The sequence below is a fragment of the Elephas maximus genome, chromosome 4, assembly GCF_024166365.1.
Source record: "Elephas maximus indicus isolate mEleMax1 chromosome 4, mEleMax1 primary haplotype, whole genome shotgun sequence".
Classification (NCBI taxonomy): domain Eukaryota; kingdom Metazoa; phylum Chordata; class Mammalia; order Proboscidea; family Elephantidae; genus Elephas; species Elephas maximus.
The window spans coordinates 131,714,277-131,731,652 of NC_064822.1; the positions used below are offsets into that span (position 1 = coordinate 131,714,277).

Consider the following 17,376-nt stretch of genomic DNA (forward strand, 5'->3'; position numbering starts at 1 on the left):
AATGGACACAGGAATACAGGGTGGAGAATAGGAGTATCCTGTTTCATTAGGGGGAGAGCAACTAGAAATATATAGCAAGATGTATATAAATTTTTGTATGAGAGACTGACTTGATTTGTAAACTTTCACTCAAAGCACAATAAAAATTAAAAAAAAAAATGCACCCAGAGGCAACTTGGAAGACAGGTCTGACAATCTGCTTCTAAAAAGTTACAGTCTTGAAAACCCTATGGAGCAGTTCTACACTGGGTCTCCATGAGTCAGAATTAACTTGACGGCAACTAACAACGACAGCAACATACTTGAGCAAGGCTATTTACTTCTTTGGGTCTTTCCATCAGGGTGGACTTAAAGTATATTCACCCCTATTTATAATTAATTCAACCCTTTATCACTCCAAAATAACACACCTGCCTGTTCGCTGGATACTCTGCCAAAGCTGAGTTCATATTTTTCTCGCCAGAAACTGCAGGTTTGGGCTGTATTTAATTTTCTACAAGTATAATAAGCAAGCTTGAGGAGAAACTCATCTACGATTAACCATTACTACTTACTCTAGAGTTCCCCTAATTGGAGAAAACAGTTAAGGAAACTGTTAGGATGTTTATAACATTTATAGATCTATTATCAGCCTTTTATCCACAGACAGGAACCATCTGTGGAGTAAACCCAAGATCTTGACAAAATACCTTCCAAGCTTTTAAAAGCCCTTCTCACAATATCATTGCTAAACCCAACCTGACTGGGCAAAAAATGGGCTTGTGATAGAACTAATGATCATAAAGGATACTGTAAAGGATCACTGTGTTTGGTCCCTGAATTCCCACCAAAATTTATCACATAATTTGATGTTGCCTCTACATTGGCTGTTCAAGAACATTGGAAGACAAGCGTGCTTTTTTCTGCACTTGGCGATATCTTATGATTGCCTCAAACAGCATCTAAACACATTGGCAAATTACTCAGTAAGGACAGCTCAATCATGCTAAAACCAAATTCATCATTTTAATGTCTTTCATCTCTTCATCTTGAAGCAGTAGCAGTCTCTTCAACAGACCAATCTTCGACATCCTTTGGTAGAAAAAATCTTTAACCAGTAGATTGAATCAGGTGTTTACATGGGGTGCATTTTAATTCACTCTCCTTCTGACAAGCCCATAGCATGGAATCCTGACAAGGATTAAAAGATTTATAATACCCTGTGGGATAAAGAATTTAATTTTACCCAAAGAATTTGGCCTTTGTCCCTGGTTCCTGAGAGACAACCTCTAAAACCTTGAAATTTTCCCAGTGATTGAAATGTCTATGATGAGGCTTCTAGACCACACTTGAAGGTTTATGCTAATAAAGTACCTCTTGGGTACGGGCTGGCCAGGCCAGAAAGACTACCTCTTGATTATCAGCCCTACTGAAGGTTGAGTTTAATCAATCATGACTATGTAATGAGGCCCAGATAAAAGCTCTGGACATGGAAGCTCCATGGGCTTCTAGGTTGGTGAAAGATATTAGTGCATATGGGAGGGTGGTATATTGCTTTCTGAGACATGGTAGCTCCATGTTGGAAACCCTCCCAGACCTCACCCTATGTGTCTCTTCATTTGTATCCTTTTTGCTACAGTCATAAATATAGCACTTCTGTGAGCTCTGTGAGTCTTTTAGAGAATTATTAAACCCAAAGGAGTAGTGGGAGCCTGCAGGACAGAAGTGGGGGGTGACATGAGCTTAGGGCTGACATCCCTAGTAGTGAAACCACCTCTCCCCAAATTTGTAGCCAACAGGCCCAAACTTGCAGCTGGCATCAAGTCTTGAACAGACTGGACAGTCTGGAAGCCTGGACCCTTAACTCGTGAGGTTGACCTAGCTGTGGGTGGTTAGGGTCAGAGGAAGAAGTATTACATGTCCAGTTGAAAGTGGAACAGAACTGAATTGAATAGACTTTAATTGGAATTGAATTCCTTCAATTTAGTTGGTATCAGAGAAGTGGGATTTGATTTCCTAAAAAACCTACATCAAGTTTTTCTAGAGTAGATCTCAATGATCAGTAATTTCTGCCTGTAAAAATCTTCCATGCCGTGATCATCTCTTTCACCTCTGGCATTTCAATTGAATGCTTGTTTAGAAAACTTTCTGAGCCTTCTTGAAACGCAGCTCAAAGCAGACAAATTTATCTGGGAAAGAATACATGTCAGGCTCTTTAGTTTTCATTATAAAATATTATTTTGTCACCTCCATGTTGGGAATCTAACCTGACAGAGGCTCCTTCCAACCAGCAACACTGAACACATGCACTTCAGTGATGTTAGTCTTGAATGATTTGCTCTTCAGCTATTGTCAAAAACCAGGCCGATACATTTGATATTTAAAAAGCATAATTTAAGTCAGTTGCTCTCAGATGTAATTATCAACATAGCCTGGAAAGCCATTTAAAACTTGACAGTCTGATTCATAAGATCTGGGACTTTGGAATCAAAAACTTCTCAAAAGAGCCATCACATGAATAGGCATAGACACACCCATGTTCGTTGCAGCATTATTCACAATAGCAAAAAGGTGGAAACAGCCTAGATGCCCATCAACAGATAATGGATAAACAAACTATGGTACATACACACAATGAAATACTATGCAATGATAAAGAACAATGATGAACCTATGAAGCATCTCACAACATGGATGAATCTGGAGGGCACTTTGCTAAGTGAAATATGTCAAACACAAAAGGACAAATATTGTATGAGAACACTACTCTAAAAACTCATGAAAAGATTTACACACAAAAAGAAACAATCTTTGTTGGTTACGAGGGAGGGGTGGGTGGGGAGGGAAAAACACTAAATAGACAGTAGATAAATGGTAACTTTGGTGAAGGGTAAGACAGTACACAATAGTGGGGAAGCCAGCACAACCTGACCAAAGCAAGGTCATGAAGCTCCACAGACACATCCAAACTCCCTGAGGGACCAAATTCCTGGGCTGAGGGCTGTGGGGACCATGGCCTTGAGTAACATCTAGCTCCATTGGCATAACACAGTTTATAAAGGAAATGTTCTACATTCTACTTTGGAGAATAGAGTCTGGGGTCTTAAAAGCTTGTGAGCAGCCATCTAAGATACTCTACTGGTGTCACCCCATCTGGAGCAAGGAGAATGAAACCAAAGACACAAGGGAAAGATTAGTCCAAAGGACTAATGGACAACAACTACCACATCCTCCACCAGACTGAGTATAGCACAACTAGATGGTGCCCAGCTGCCACCACCAACTGCCTAGACAGGAATCACAACAGAGGATTCTGGACAGAGCCAGAGAAAAATGTAGAACAAAATTCTAACTCAAAAAAAAAAAAAAAAGACCAAACTTACTGGTCTGCCAAACTGGAGGAACCCCAAGAGTATGGCCCCCGGAGACTCTTTTAGCTCAGTAATGAAGTGTTATGGATTGAATTACGTCCCCCCCAAAATGTGCCTGTCAGTTTGGCTGGGCCATGATTTCCAGTATTGTGTGGTTGTCCTCCATTTTGTGATTGTAATTTTATGTTAAAAAGGGTTATGGTAGGATTATAACACCCTTATCAAGGTCACGTTCCTGATTCAGTGTAAAGGAAGTTTCCCTGGGGTGTGATGTGCACTACCTTTTATCTCTCAAAAGATAAAAAGGGGAGCAAGCAGGGAATTGGGGGCCTAATACCACAAAGAAAGTAGTGCCAGAAGCAGAGCAAGTCCTTTGGACCTGGCATCCGTGTGCAGAGAAGCTCCTGGTCTGGGGGAAGATTGATGAGAAGGCCAACAGAGAGAGAAAGCCTTCCCCCGGAGCTGACACCCTGAGTTTGGACTTTACTGTGAGAAAATAAACTTCTCTTTGTTAAAGCCATCCACTTGTGGTATTTCTGTTATAGCAGCACTAGATAACTAAGACAGGAAGTCACTCCTGAGGTTCACCCTTCAGCCAAAGATTAGACACGTGCATAAAATAAAAGGAGACTAAATGGGCACACCAGCCCAGGGGCAAGGATGAGAAAGTTGGAGGGGTTAGGAAAGCTGGTAATGGGGAACCTAAGGTCAAGAAGGGGACAGTGTTGACATGTCATGGGGTTGGCAACCTGGCAACCAATGTGACAAAACAATATGTGTATTATGTGTTTAATGAAAAGTTAGTTTGCTCTGTAAACCTTCATCTAAAGTACAATTTAAAAAAATGATTTGATTATTAGCCAGCTTATGTGTGTTGTATAGATTATGTAAAAATACACACAAAATAATTTCTCTTCAAGTTTCATAAAAAGCTTATTCTGAAGAATTGGCTTGTCTTATATAATGGCAGCTATGTAATTTATCCCAGCTCTTTTTTCTTTGGGTGCCAGCATGCTCAGAGATAAAATTTACTTATGCTTAAGGCAGTAGCTTTCTTAGCCTGGGTTTTCCATTTTTTTAATCTATCTTATTACATTGCAGTTGGTCTTTACTGTTAGTTTAAGGATTTTATTGTACTTATATCTTTAGTTCTTATTGTTATCTATTTCAGATTCCTTTTTAAAATAGGTCATCTTATAAATAATAGACAAGATTTAGAGCAGGAGTACAGAGCACCTATCCAAAAAGGTTTGGAGGATGAAATAACTTCATTTGTGGTGCCCTTTTTTTTTTTTTTTGGCTATGGTTCTCTCCCAGAGGCCTGGCAAGTTGGTTTGACATTATGCCTGTAGAATTAATTGATGATGATAATGATGAAGCATTTATGAGCTTTTAAAATAAAATTTCATCAAAATACAGAAATGCTAATTCCTGTAATAATGTAATATTATTTCTCAGAAATATGGGTAAAGCTCGACAACCAAAGTTTCCATGGTTCATTGGATACCTGATATGTAAATGTAGATATTTGCTCTATGCCTATTCTTAGATGAGTTTAATGATCCTCTAAAGATTAACAGATTTGGCAAGACAAAATAAATTAGAAATATGTGAAGAAAAAGCAAGGCATTAAGAGTCAAGTTGGCACAAGGAAGTTATAGAGTCTTCCTGGAAGTGGGCCAAAAATTTAACTTGCTAGCAACCTACATGAAAAGGGAAATTCTCTGCTCAGCTAAGCCAGAACTATTTGTGATAACTGTAAATCTAGAAAGTTGTCTATTTGCCTATAGGACCTCGTGGAGAAAGCACTTTGGAGCGCGTTGTCTTGTCTCTAAGTTGCCATCCTGCAATATTAAACCAAATCAAACCAAACCTCTTGCCATCAAGTCGATTCTGACTCATAGTGACCCAGTAGAACAGAGTAGAACTGCCTCAATAGGGTTTCTAAGGAGCTGCCGACTTTTTGGTTAGCAACTGTAGCTCTTAACCAGTGCAATACTAGTAAATCATAATGCAGTCCAAATTTCTGCATGGACTGGTTCAGATGAGTTTTTTAAATTTCCCATCCCATTTCAAAAAGCGGGGAAGGGGGTGTCACAATTTTCTCCCCCTCTTAGCCAACACAACAAGTGCTTTAAATTGGAAGATATCTCGGTTGGTGAAACAAAGCCAAAGGAAATGTATTTTCTGTATTGAGGCAGATAAACCCAAATCGTTGTCTCTTTATCTGGTTTGACCAGGACCACTGCTAGCATGTGGGGTGCCTCTCTATGGATTAGAAAAAGGGAGCCCTTCTGGGTAAATGTAGCATTACAGGCTGGATTTCCAGCCCTGCCCCGCCCCACCGCCCCCCCTTACCCTCAGTACCAACCTCCTGCTCTCCTCTTACCAGTGTACGTGCTGCGCAAAGCTACGTGTAGGTCGTGAAAATGACCGTAAGGATCGAGTCAGGCAATTTCGAAATTAGCCATCTAAGTAGCTTCAGGTTTCATACTACTTTTTAAAATGTATTAAAACTTTGCGTAGAGGCTCTAAAAATTTAGTATGTATGAAAATCACCTGGGGAGCTTCTCAAAAAATCAGGGGTTGGAACCCAGGAAGCTACGTTTTAACAAGCACTCTAGGTGATGGTGTAATTTGGGAACAGATAGGGTGATGGTTGGACATCATGATGAACCTAATAAATGTCATGGAACTGTACATGTGGACATTGTTGAAATGCCAAATGTTTTGTTACGTATATATTTACTGCAACAAAATTTTTTAAAAATTAAAAAAAAATCCCAACAAGCACCCTAAAAAAAATAACAAGCACCCTAGATGAGTCAAATTTGAGACAAGTTGGCTCAGGGATAAATAGTACAGGCTTAGAAATCATATTGATGTGGTTTCAACTCATTGTATAATTGTTTTAAGTTATGTAATCTTGCCCTGTAGGGTCGCTATGAGTTGGGTTAACGGGTTTGGTTTGGTTAGTCTTGGACCAACTAACTAACCTTTCTTCAGTGGTAAAATGGAAATAAAAACTCCTCCAGCAAAGGGTTATTTTAAGGAACGAATGAGATTAAATGTCCTAGCATAGCACCTGGCATGTAGTAAGCACTTAATAAATGCTGTTTTTTTGTTTTTTTTTTTAAATTACTACTACAATGTATTTTCAAAGCTTGACTCAGGATAGGACCACCCCTTAGGAAAACATTTTTAGGGGTATTCTCAGCTCTTACTCTTCTTTTATGAAATTCTTATTTCCTCCTCAGGGTTTAAAAGTGCTTGCCATTAGTATTCCTACACCCCCAAAAGAAACTCCCTGCTTCCTTTTTTGAAGCCCTTTAGTGCAGGGTGATCATCTTTTTTGCTTGTCATCCACATCCTTGTCACTATCCTGATTTCACTGCATCACATTCAGAAATCTAGATCATGCCATTATTCAGTTTGCCAAATGTGGGAAACAGTGACTTTAAATGAAATTTTTCTTCAGTTCCCACCATATAATTATGGAAAACTGAATTCCAAGTCCAGCCCCCTTTGCACATAATTTTTGATGAAACAGCCTGAAAGCTGCCTGATAGAATTGGGGAAAACTGAGACAGGTGATTGCCTTCAATTTAGGCACTTAAGGCCCAGTTTGAATGAGCCATTTTTTTTTTTTTTTTTTAATTCAGCAGTTACATTTTCACACATAGAAATTCCATTTGGTTACTTTTTTTTTGTGTGTGTGCTTTAGATGAAGGTTTACAGAACAAACTAGCTTCTCATTAAACAGAGTACATATTGTTTTATGACATTGGTTAATAGCCCCATGACATGTCAACACTCTCCTTTCTTGACCTTGGGTTCCCTATTACCAGCTTTCCTGTCCCCTCCTGCCTTCTAGTCCTTGCCCCTAGGCTGGTGTGCCCCTTTAGTCTCATTTTGCTTTATGGGCCTGTCCAATCTTTAGATGAAGGGTAAACCTCAGGAATGACTTCATTATGAGCTTAAAGGGTGCCATACTCTCGGAGTTTCTCCAGTTTCTGTCAGACGGGTAAGTTTGTTTTTTTTTTTTAAGTTAGAATTTTGTTCTACATCTTTCTCCAGCTCTGCCCAGGATCCTCTATTATGATCCTTGTCAGAGCAGTCAGTGGTGGTACCTGGGCATCATCTAGTTGTGCTGGACTCAGCCTGGTGGAGGCTGTAGTAGTTGTGGTCCATTAGTCCTTCTATATTTAGTTTTCTTCATTCTCCCTTTCTCCCAAAGGGATGAAACCAGTGGATTATCTTAGATGGCCGCTCACAAATACTCCAGATGTGAATGAGTCAAACTTTTAATTTACACAAGGAACAATTTAGATATACTCTCAATGAATCGTATAACTAAATGATGAACTTCAGTATTACTGTGCAGAGAAATAAGTTTTTCCTGTGGAAAGAGACGTTGGGGTATCTTAGAACTGTATGAAATGAAAACAGACATGAATTATTTCTAAAGAAATGGGTGCACATATATATATACCTGTACCTCAAAGAAAGCTTTTGCATCAATTACACACTGAACATGGCTAACTGAAAATTTAAAAGTCCTCGTGGTGCAGTGGTTAAGCATTCAACTGTTAATCAAAAGGTTGGCAGTTGGAACCTACCCAAGAGCTCTGTGGGAGAAAGACCTGGCCATCTGCTTCTGTAAATTGCAGCTTCGAAAATCCTATGGGGCAGTTCTCCTCTGTCACATGGGGCTACTACAAGTCAAAAATCAGCTAGATTGGCACCTAACAACAGCTCATAGTTAACAACCTCATCTTTGTTATTTGAAACATTAAAATAAAGCTTTCACTCTTTGATGGGGCGAGGGGGAAGTGGCAAGAGTTTCTATATAAAACAAATTTCTGGGTCCAGCATTTTTCATTTATTCTCTCCTCCTCTCCTTTTCAATCACATTCTTTTTTAGTAAGTATTCTTTAAACTGGCTTTCAGAACATGTGTATAATGGTTTCATCCACTCTCACCTCTGGCTGTTTTCCTGGCTCAGTTGTAGAATTTTGTGGTAGAGAATCCAACATCAACAATAGTGACTAGAGAAGGAATACAAAAAAAAATCCAAACTGGAGATTTTTACTAGAAAATTTGTTGCAGAAGAACTCATTACTTATGGAAATCACATGCAAATTTATTAGTGTTTTTAAAATTCCAAACTCCCCCCCCCCTTCTTGATGATGAATCCGAGACTCATTTGTGTGCCAATAAATTATGGAAGAGTAAAGCAGTCCTTCACAGAAAAAAGATCATCCTGAGACAACTGGTTACCTTCCCCCTTGCACACTTAGGCAGCAGCATCTAACAGTTGTGAACACGAGTAGCCGGGAAATGTGGCAATAACTGGGTATCAAAATTTTAAAGACTGTATATTGTGATTATGACTATCCTATGTCTTATTTATGGACATTGGCTTATGTTTTTTTAGACTCAAGGCATGAAGTTTCTGGAAATTTTGCATGGCTAAGAATTGAGGCTGGAACAGGGGCAGTTTCCCCATCACTGTCAATAGCAAGTAGTTATCTATCAACAACTGTGTGTAGAATCCACCACCTATCTGTCAAGTTTGTCATTCTGTAGTGATTTGTGTGTTGCTGCAATCCTGGAGGGGCCCTGGTCACTCAGTGGTTAAGAGCTCGGCTGCTAACCAAAAGGTCAGCAGTTTGAATCCTCCAGCCATTCCTTGGAAACGCTATGGGGCAGTTCTACGCTGTTTTAGAGGGTCGCTATGAGTCAGAATCAACTTGACAGCAACAGTTTTGTTTTTTTTTGTTGTTGTTGTCATTGTTATGATCTTGGAAGCTATACTGCCAGTATTTCAAATACCAACAGGGTCACCATGGTGGGCCCAGGTTTCAGTGGAGCTTCCAGACTAAGACAGACTAGGAAGAAAGACCTGGTGATCTACTTCTGAAAACTAGGCGATGAAAACTGTAGGAATCAAAGAAATTGTCCAAGACCTCGACTCACTTACTTTGGATGTGGCATCAGGAGGGACCAATCACTGGGAAAAAAATAATCATGTTTGGTAAAGTGAAGAGTTGCTATGAGTTGGAATCAACTCAATAGCAGTGGATATAAAGTGGAGGGCCGGTGACGGCAAGGCAAAGCCTCAGTGAGATGGATTGACATAATGACTGCAACAGTGGACTCAAGCATACCAGTGATCATAACGGTGGTACAGGTCCAGGCAATGTTTTGTTCTTTATACATGGAGTCACCAACTCAACATTAACAACAACAACATGTGGAATAACAGGCAATGACAATGTCACAGCCTTTGAGGGCCCTTAAGGGAAAAAAGGATATGTATATTAGTATATACATATATATTAATGGCAATACAAGCCTTGAAGACTGTGTTGCTACGGGGACTCAGAAAAAGGAGTGATCTTTGCAAGCTGGGATGACTTGCTTAACCATTACAGTGACTGCATTCATTTAGTACAAATTTTAGTTGTAATAATGGAATTAAATCTCAATGCAAAATCCTTTATGTGCAAAAATTTAAATATTATGCAAAAAAGCAAAACAAAAGCACAAAAGGCAGGGATTATATAATTTCAAAGCTAGTCTGCAGAAACTGTTTTTGTTCATGTCACATAATGGCTCCACGATAGGTAGAGGAAAAATACCCAACATCCTTTGTCAGTCTTCTGGGAAAATAGGTCCTGAGTTATGACAGCTATAACTAAAGAGAGCTTCTCGGGAAAGGGCCTGTCTGTTAAAGGCACTGATTGCCCTGGTATTCCAAAGCTGTTGATGTTCTTGAGGGCAATTGGAGTAATTATTTTCTTCCTTTTCTAGAGGAAGCACTGCTGCACTAGTAACAGAACAAACCTCCCAGTGGGTGAAGTGGAAATATCTTGCAAGATGTAAACCGACTGATTAAAAACTAAATTCTTGGGCTCTCTTTTTGATGACTAAAGATGAGAATACTGTGGCTTGTGGAGTGCATCTTATCTTCACTTTCTATGAATGAGACCAATGCTGAAATTGGAAAATAAAACCAGTGGTTGTTGAGTTGAATCAACTCATGGGAGCCCCATGTGCATCAAAGTAGACCTGTGCTCCATAAGGCTTTCAATGGCTGATTTTTCAGAAGTAGATTGCCAGGCCTTTCTACTTAGGTGCCTCGTGTGGATTAGAACTTCCAACCTTTCCATTAACAGCTGAACACATAAACCATTTGCACACCCAGGAACTCCAAATTGAAAAATAGAGGCCCACATTGATAAGATAAAACTGTGTTGCTAAGACTTTGCAAGGTTTATCAAGAAAGGGGTCTGTTTGATTTTTCTTTTAGAATGATTAACCCAGAAGCTTGGAAGAATGTATTAAATTCACCCATTCACTTGTCTGCTTATTATTTTTTTTTTAATAATTGACATGGTGAAGCTAACCTGAGGGTTACACTGTCTTTCTACGGCTAAATTCAAAGGGTACATTTACTTTTTTTCTGAATTAAGATCATTTGGACACCACCTAAGTGCTGAGGTTTAGGTTGAGTTTGCTTGAGAATGCTTGCCCATCAGTAATTTTTAGACTGCTTGAACCAGTGTTGGCTAGTGGACATTAAAGAATGAGTGAGAAAGTAGACTATGTCAAGAGCCTTAGAATGAAGGGAATCAATAGCATAAGACATCACTACGTGTTTGACAGGAGCCCTGGTGGTTCAGTGGTTAGGCACTCTGCTGCTAACTGAAAGGCTGGCGGTTCAAACCCACCAGCAGCTCTGTGGGAGAAAAAACCTGGTGATCTTCCCCTGTAAAGATTATAGACTAGAAAACCTTATGGGGCATAGGGTTGCTATGAGTTGGAATCGACTCAGTAGCATGCAACAACAACAAAACGTTTGACATTTTGAAGCATGTAAATTACATTATAAATAAATGCAAATTTGCGCCATTACTTGATTCAAAGCTCAAAACATTTTGTGATGGGTTTAAAGCACAGATTACTGTATTTACAGTCAGAGTGAGGTCTTCACTTGGAGGTGAATTTCTGGGATGATATCCCCTTTGGGCTGAAAAGCAAATCTGATCCCAGGTCTTAACGAGTCGTCGATGCCATGCCAAGGCGATTGACCTTTCTTTCATCTTTTTCACTGTCTTGCAGACCAGATGACGTGCTCCTGCATCGCACGCATGATGAGATTGTCCTCCTGCATTGCTTCCTTTGGCCCCTGGTGACATTTGTGGTGGGCGTTCTCATTGTGGTCCTGACCATCTGTGCCAAGAGCCTGGCAGTCAAGGCGGAAGCCATGAAGAAGCGCAAGTTCTCTTAAAGGGGAGTAGGCTTTTGGAAAGCAAGACACAGAAGCAGCCCTCATCGGCGCACGGCCACCTGCGGAGCCTGTGTTTCCAGCGCAGGAGATGGAAGGGTCCGTGAGAGGTTTCCGGGAGGCTCCTCCCTCAATGGCAGCAGAAACAGGCACAGCTGGAAGACTTGTAACCTCTTGGATTGTAATCTGTATGTGGTATTGGTAGCTAATTGGTCAAGCTTTTAGCTGTACGAAGTAACCATTTCAGGAAACCCTATACGAAGTTAATTTTCTTTGGAAAAGTACAGTATATTATTTGTACAGTGTAGCATACAAACCGTTATGATTTATGTTACTTACAAACATTAAAATAGAATGGTCTGTGTTCTTTTTTAATTTCCTTTTTTAATGCTTAGAATACCAGAGTAAAAAAGAACCCTCCAAGTTTCATTTGATTCTGCTACATCAAAGTTTTTCTTGGAGATGAGGATTCCTGCAGAAGTCTGGGCCTCACTGTATAAACCTCAGTTTCCATCATTAAAGAGTACCTTTGGGCACTCCTGTTTGAAAAAGGAATTCACACTGTTAACTTGGTTTCCAGTCACTTCTGCGACTCTTCATCAAGGGACCCTCCGAGACTGGAAAAACATAACCTCCCATCCTTGCCTTTGCCTATCCATTATTTCTCAGCAGGTTATTTCTTAACAGAGGGAGATGATTCTGACAAGGCCTGTCCTAGCTCCTTTACTCATCTGTTCATGTTATTGTTGATGGGTCCTATCTCTGTGCAACAGAATGTCTGTGAGAAGGACGCTCTTCAGCTTAGTTAAGTTGATGCTTTATTTATTTATCAGGTCAGAAAAGCATATTCAAAATCAGTTCAAGCATTCTGCTTTTATTTTCTTTGTCCTTGCTTTGATGTTATCCGTATGAAAACAGGAAGGTTGCTGCAGTTGTTCCGTTTGCTTAGACCTCCCTGGCAGTGCAGCCCAGCTCCACACTGTGGTTGCAGACGCTTTCTGTGCCTTTATCCAAAAGTTGGTTAATGGAGCCATACTTTTTTGCGTCTCTTCACAAAACCAAATTCCAGATATCAGTCACAGGTTTCAGTGAATGTTCAGCATATCGTTTTTACTTACTAGGTAGAATCAAATGTTTTTTAAATGAAAGATAAATTTCTAGTGGAGGAACAACAGACAACTTAATTTCTTTTTACTTTTTTCTGATATCCTCTAGACCTGCTTCTATTAAAGGAAAATTGGAATTTAAGGATAAGCTCCCTCTGTTAGTTCTACAAGATTCTAAAAAAGATACACACTCGTTAAATGATGGCTTCCTTTTAGTCCACATACCAGTGTTGTCATGATTTTAAAATGCAAGTAATTGAGAAAGTCATAGACTTCTTTGGAAGGATGTTGAGTGAATACAGTCCATTTTTTTTCTAACTCAAGTGCTTCAGATGCCACTGTGAAAAGGCCTTGAACACACTATTTATGACATCCTTTGAGGCAGCTAGAGTGCCTTAACTTCAATCCCAGTTTTCTGTTGCAGCATCCCAGTTGTCTTAGCAACATCAGAACCAACCATTCTGAAGCACACAGTAACACAAAACTGAAAATCAGAGAAAATCATCATCTTTGCATCACCTTCTTTTGGAAAAAATATGATCAAATGATTATAGAGACCAGATAAAACTTAATGGTGTATGGACATACATAAAAAAAAAATACGTATGTGTTAGAAAATAGGGTAGTTGATATGTATTGATCTGAGTTTTCATTTGTTAGTTTGAATTGCGTACAATTACATTAAGTAATCCTTCCATTTAGGCCCAAGGAGTACACACCCTTGTATTCTGTAGATTGATTCTTGGAAAAGAGGAGAAGCACACTGAATTCATATGGTTACATGCAGTTTTGAGTCTTACTTGCTCACAGCCAGTTAAATTTGAGGCTCCTTACTCATGCTTGGATAAAGGTAAAGCCTAAAAGGAACAGAAGAGGAGCCTTACAAGGCCATAATAGTAAAGAAGCTGAAGTTCTTAGCATTTTAATTTTCTCCTGGATCAGTTACAAAATGGGCTAACAAAGGGACCCCCAAAATATGATTCAAGTAAGCTAGAAGTTTATTTCTTCCTCATGTAGCAATCCACAGGTAGTTGAGAAGTCTCGAGCACTAGGTAATCAAGAGGCCTAGAATTTGTCTACCTTGTTCTCTCATTACTGAGGGTGTTGTTTGTCTCCATGATTGAAGGTGACTCAAAGAAGCACATCCCCTTTCTGGCCCATGAAAAGAAGAAGTTGGGAACGAACAATTTCCTTTTAAGAAAGTTTCACCCGTCACTTCTGCTCGTATTCCACTTATGAGTACTTACTACATATCTATGCCTAGCTTCAAGGAAGGCTGGGATGTGTCTCTAGCTTGATGGATGTGCCCTACTAAAACTCTGGGGGGAGAGGTTCTATTACTAAAAGGAGAAAGGGAGACTGAATACTAGGGTAGGTAACAAGAATGAGGAACATCAGTCAGTGGTGCACGCCATGGTGACAGTCTGCTGAGCAGGATAGCAAAGATCCCCTGTCCTGGCAGGAAATAAGGTCTTCGGCTAAACTTTGAGTCTGCTCTCTGGGGGAAACTTCCTTGTCTGTTGTCCTTTGTAACCCCTCATTTGACCTCTAGGAAATTCTCTCTTGCCCATTATCCTCCAGGGCTGCATCTGAAACTTCTTGGGGGCATGACAGCTTTTGCAGCCCTCTCCCTGCTGGTGCAGCTTTGTAAATCTAGAAATTGCCTTAGGGACTGAACAAATATAAGCTTTTATAGGCCAAGATTGTAGTTTATTTGGCTGTAATGAAGAATTTGACTCCGTTTTTGATGTTTGACTGCTGACAGCTTACAAGCCTCACCACTCCCCTTTCCCTTAAGCCCTGTATCTGGGCAAGCTAAAAAGAAAGCCTGATGCCGTCTCCCGTGGCCCCATGGGAAGTTCAAACTGTGCAAGCACAGACCTGTATGCAGGAACCCTCACCGCAGCCCCACTCCCAACCACAATAAAAGCCAAGCTGGTCAAGCCATTTTTGGACCTGCTTGGGAGCTTGCTCTGCTGTCTCCAGGAAATCTCATAAATTATGTCAGTAATAAATCATTTTCATACCCTCTTGGTGTGTGTGTGGCATTATCAACCTTGCCATCTGAACCAAATTTTTGGTAGGGAGCCCATTCTGCCTCTAGGAGGTGACTACAACATTGGAGATATAAATTCCTCAAAAGCATAATAGGTGGTTCTGGTCTCTTTGCTTTCAGCCAACGAGCTGCTCTGGCTATAGTTGTTAAGCCAGCAATCTTATTTATCAGTCTCTATTAAATTTTTTTTTTTTTTTTTATGGTTGGCCCCTGGGTGGTACAAATATTTTGTGATCAACTGCTAGCCTAAACGTTGGCAGCTCAAATCCACCCAGCAGCACCACAAAAGAAAGTCCTGGAAATCTGCTTCTATAAGGATTAGAGCCAAGAAAACACTACAGAGCAGTTCTACTCTCTAACATGGGGTCGCAGGGTCACCATGAGTAGGAATCAACTTGACAGCAACAGGTTTGGCTTGGTTTTGGTTTATGGCTGTCTATACCTCTATCCCTCAATTCAGTGGCTGCTACCTTGAAGCCTTCTGAAACGATGGGTATAAATGTAAATACCAAAAAACCCAAGCCATTTGCCATTGACTCCATTCTGACTTATAGAGACCCCATGTGTTTCAGAGCAGGACTGTTTCATATGGTTTTCTTGGCTGTAGTCTTTATGGAACCAGATCACCAGGCCTTTCTTCTGTGGCACCATTGGGTGGGATCAAACCACCAACCTTTTGGTTAGTAGCCCAGCATTTAACTCTCTGCACCACCCAAGGACTCTTTTAAATGGGAATGTTGTTATTGTTAGGTGCCCTCGAGTCAGTTCCTACTCATAGTGACTCTGTATACAACAGAGTAAAACACTGCCTGCTCCTGCACATCCTCATAGTCATTGCTATGTTGGAGCCCATTGTTGCAGCCACTGTATCAATCCATCTCCTTGAGGGTCTTCCTCTTTTTTGCGGATCCTCTTCCAAGCGTGATGTATTTCCTCAGGGACTGATCCCTGCTGATAACATGTCCAAAGTACGTAAGACAAAATCTCGCCATTCTCACTTCTACGGAACATGTTGGCTTTATTTATTCCAAGACAGATTTGTTTGTTCTTCTGGCAGTCCCTGGTATATTCGATATTCTTCACCAACACCACGATACAAATGCATCAGTTCTTCATTTTCCTTGTTCAGTGTCCAGCTTTCACATGCATATTAGGCAATTGAAAATACCATGGCTTGGGTCAGGTGCACCTTAGTCCTTAAGATGATATCTTTGTTTTTTTTTTTTTAACACTTTAACGAGGTCTTTTGCAGCAAATTTGCCCAATGCAATATGCCATTTGATTTCTTGACTGCCGCTTCCATGGGCTTTGACTGTGGGTCCAAGTAAAATGAAATCCTTGACAGCTTCTGTTTATTATGATGTTGCTGATTAGTCCAGTTGTGAGAATTTTTGTTTTCTTTATGTTGAGGTGTAATCCATTCTAAAGATTGTGGCCTTTGATTTTCATCAGTAAGTGCTTCAAGTCCTCGTCGCTTTGAGCAAGCAAGTGGGAAAAGGGAAAGAAAAGACGTGAAAGACAAGTATAAACATTTTAAGAAAATGAAGCAGAAGTTACACATACCAATTCTACGCATATTCTTGTGGTGAGAAGTTAGCTGCAAAGGCGCCTCTTGCTGGGAAGTGATAAAAAAATACCTTCTAAAATTTGTGGGCATGAGTTATGTAATTACAATGAGGAGGGGAAGAATGAACATGGAGGAAAATTATCCCTTTCTTACTACATTGTCTCGTGTACAATGTACATATTGACATTAACTCTGTTGACTGTGAGAAAAAGATTGGGTCTGAAAAGAATTATTATTTTCTAGAATTTAGGCAATTCTTTCCATTACTTCATTTCCTTAAAAGTAAATTTAATAATTAAATTAATTTTCTGATCAATAATGAAGTTAATCAGAATTATCCTAAAAACTGTGAGAAAAAAAAAGTCTTGTTCTGGAGAAAGAGGAAGGTATTTCAGGAAGGAAAAGGCTACCTTAGACAGGTTAGGTGTAAAAGTAGGGCTTAGGGACAGCCAGTAGTTTGCAATACAGGCAGTCTCCGGGTTATTAAGGAGATCCATTCCTAACTGTGCCTTTAAGTTGAATTTGTAGATGAGTCAGAACAGGTGCTTATGGGTTCTTATTTAGCTTTACTTAGTGCAAGAAAAGCAGGGCTTCCAACCAGTTCATTCTGGTTCAAATCCCTGCTGAGAATTTGCATTTCTAACAAGTTCCCAGACAATGCTAATGCTGCTAGTAGAGCAGTGGTTCTCAAAATTTATTATATGTAAGAATCACCGGGGAATTTGTTACAATGCAGATTCTGATTCAGTATATCTGGGGTGGAAATGCAAATTCTCAGCAGGGGTTTGAATCAAAACGAACCAGTTCAAAGCCCTGAAGAAATGTTTTAAAATTAGCACATGCAGTAAGTGAAGGTGATTGTGATGAATTTGTTACAAGTAGGGCTTGGTTCAGTTGTTTCACAATAAGGTGAATTTACACAACAGTGAAGGTCAAGCGCGAGTTGTCTGTGAGGATATTAGGATGTTTCTAACCCTGGCAACTGCCTGTACTTAAAGGAGGTA

At 40.0% G+C, this 17,376-nt stretch overlaps 1 protein-coding gene across 1 annotated transcript in view; it reads left to right on the forward strand.

Moving 5' to 3' along the window:
• Positions 1–11,946, forward strand: part of KCNMB4 (potassium calcium-activated channel subfamily M regulatory beta subunit 4) — a 91,171-nt gene extending 79,225 nt beyond the window's left edge. Inside the window, exon 3 of the mRNA XM_049883884.1 lies at positions 11,478–11,946. Coding sequence (XP_049739841.1) covers positions 11,478–11,646 — 169 coding nt within the window. The 3' untranslated portion in view covers positions 11,647–11,946. The remainder of the gene's footprint in view (positions 1–11,477) is intronic.
• The last annotated feature ends 5,430 nt before the right edge of the window (positions 11,947–17,376 follow it).